This window comes from Microtus ochrogaster, unplaced genomic scaffold (genome assembly GCF_000317375.1).
Source record: "Microtus ochrogaster isolate Prairie Vole_2 unplaced genomic scaffold, MicOch1.0 UNK74, whole genome shotgun sequence".
Classification (NCBI taxonomy): Eukaryota; Metazoa; Chordata; class Mammalia; order Rodentia; family Cricetidae; genus Microtus; species Microtus ochrogaster.
The window spans coordinates 494,038-496,744 of record NW_004949172.1 but is presented as its reverse complement, the minus strand read 5'-3'; the positions used below and the strand labels follow the sequence as shown (position 1 = coordinate 496,744).

Below are 2,707 nucleotides of genomic sequence, written 5' to 3'. Positions count from 1 at the left end.
AAAACCACAGAGAAACCCTGTCTCGAAAAAAAACAAAAAACAAAAAACAAAAAAAATTAAAAAGAAATAGATTAGCCTGATATTTTGTTGTTGTGTTTTGAGACAGGGTTTCACTGTGCAGCCTGGCTAGCCTGGAACTGGATATATAATCAAGGTTCACCTGAACCCACAGCGATCCTTCAGTTTCTGCCTCTTAAGAAGGCCAAATTAAAGGCATATCCCATCACACCCAACTGAGCTGTGGTTTTGAGACAAAGTCTCACATAGCCAAGGCTCCTCCTGCCTTGTTCTCCACACTGTGGGGATCATGAACATGTACCCCACAAACCCAGTGTTTCTTAAACTATCTTTGGGGAGTAGAATTTTTGTTTTTCCCAATCCACCTGCAACACTTTCAAATAAAATTATCATTCAAAAAAAAAAACCCAATCAATCATGGGAATGGAAGAGGAGGGCAGTTGTATCAACACCGAAGATTACTTTAACTTCTGCTTTGATGGGGGAAGTGGATGGTGCAAGGCCCTCAGTGCTGGGATTGAAACCTTGAGAGATAAGGAACCTTCCAGAATGCTCAGGCAAAAATAACCCAACGGGAGTCAGCCAATGGAGAAGAAGGGTGTGCTGTGATTCCGGTGTACTGTGCCACGTGCTGGGCTCTGGGTCACAGGCCTGAGGTCCCAAGGCCTGGAACTTGAAGGAGTGTATGACCTCACTGTGATGTCATAATGAGGTATAGTCTCCCCCCCATAGGAAAGTGCTTTCTAAAGGGAGTAGGCCAAAGACTTACGGATTTGGAGAAGGCCACACAGCACACAGCTCTGTCGAACACCCCCAGGCCCAGGACATGGAGGGTAGACAGGGAGACTGAGTCCCAGACACGAACATGGGGTGGCAGAGGCTGCAGAAAAGAGAAGCACAGTTACTCTGGGGGGGCTAGTTCCCATCAGTCCCCCTGTGCAGTGCCTACTCCCCACAGATACCTTGCCTTCCTTTGTGGTGCCTGCCACCTGTCCTGTGGCAATGGTGACCATATCCGGGTGGACAGCCAGACTGGGGGCAGAGAAACAGAGGAAGAACATTCAGCAATGGGGAGGGAAAAACTCACAGGGGCAGTGAGCCTTCCTCAGCAGGTTAAGCTGTTCGCTCGACAAACATGAATTGTAAAAATGTTTACCAGACATGGTGGCACAAGTCTTTAATCCCAGCACTCAGGAGGCAGGAGCAGGAGGATCTCTGAGTCTGAGACCAGCCTGGCCTACAGAGTGAGTTCCAGGACAACCAGGACTACACCCTGTCTGGAAAAAAAAAAAAAAAAAAAAAAAAAAAAGAAAGAAAGAAAGAAAGAAAGAAAGGAAGAAAGAAAGAAAGAAAAAAATCTTTCATTTGTTTATTGAAACAGTGTCTAATGAAGCCCAGGCTGCCAACTGGCTGCACAGCTGGGAATGACGCTGAACTTCTGACCTTCCTGATTCCACCCAGCTCAGGCACGTCCTAAAAACAGTGGCTACAAAAACATTAAATCCCAACACGGAAATATCTGAAATGCTGGGTCACTTTCTTCAAAGAAGCAAAAACTTGGAACACTGGGTGAGGGCATCAGTCTATCTGATACAACTGTCAGGTATGTTCTACAATCCCGGCACTAGGGAGGCTGAGGCAGGAGAGTCGTGAGTTCAAGGCCAGTTTTGGCTACACCGCAGATTCCAGGCCAGCCTGGGCTAAGTAGAGACCCTGCCACAATAGAGAAAATAAAAGCTCATGTGCTAGAGAGAGAACTCAGTGGAAGGACACTTGCTGTTCCCCCAGAGGACCTGGATTTGGCTTCTAGCACCCACACTGGGCAGCTGATAACCTGTTGTAACTACGGATAAACTATGGGGACACAAACATGGTGTACATACAAACAGGCACATACACACACGTACACACTTAAAAAACAAAAAAGATAAATACCAAAGGGACTGGAGAGATGACTCAGTGGTTCAGGGCATCGGGGTTCAATTCCCAGCACCCACATGGCAGCTCACAACTATCTGTAACTTTAATGTCCCAGGGGATCTGACACCCTCACACAGACATACATACAGACAAAACACCAATGCACATTAAAAAAAATAAACACTATATACACTTATTTTCCCACTAGTTTCCACCCGGGGTAGCAGGTGCTCTCATTGTGCAGAGCTGGCACTGCTCCACACTCCATGTTGGCAGCCATGTGGAAAGAGCCCCAGGAGGTACAGATTGGATCAACGCCCAAGCCTGGGTTCTTCCCTAACTCACCATTTGATGTCGTCGTTGTGCCCCAGGTAGTGTCGTTGTCTCTGCTCTTCCACACTGTACAGCACAGCCACGGAAGCCACAAAGTACACCACCTCCCCGGTGGGCAGGAGGTAAAGGTTAGCCCTGCAGTCCCGGCCTCGATAGCCATAGCTGCAGACGCCCAGAGCTGGGTTAAGGAACCTGTTCCGTACCTCTTGGCTTACTGGGAGTCATAAGGCCACTGGAATGTTTTCCTGTCTCCACCCCACCTCTGCAGGGTGAACCATGGTGTTCCCAAAATATAAGTTCCCGTTTGTGTGTTTGTATATGAGCTTACATTCACAACCGTAGAAAGCTGTAGAGGCTAGAGGTTGGGTGTGCTCCCCCCAGCTGTAGAGGAGGTTGGGTGTGCTCCCCCCAGCTGTAGAGGAGGTTGGGTGTGCTC

At 48.2% G+C, this 2,707-nt stretch overlaps 1 protein-coding gene across 3 annotated transcripts in view; it reads right to left on the bottom strand.

Moving 5' to 3' along the window:
• Window positions 1–2,707, bottom strand: part of Eml2 (echinoderm microtubule associated protein like 2) — a 30,474-nt gene that overhangs the window by 19,387 nt on the left and 8,380 nt on the right. For all 3 annotated transcript variants that reach the window (XM_005370273.3, XM_013354866.2, XM_013354867.2), the window contains exons 7-9: window positions 2,284–2,433; window positions 981–1,050; window positions 788–898 (exon numbers count right to left, since the gene is read on the bottom strand). In XM_005370273.3, coding sequence (XP_005370330.2) covers window positions 788–898; window positions 981–1,050; window positions 2,284–2,433 — 331 coding nt within the window. The remainder of the gene's footprint in view (window positions 1–787; window positions 899–980; window positions 1,051–2,283; window positions 2,434–2,707) is intronic.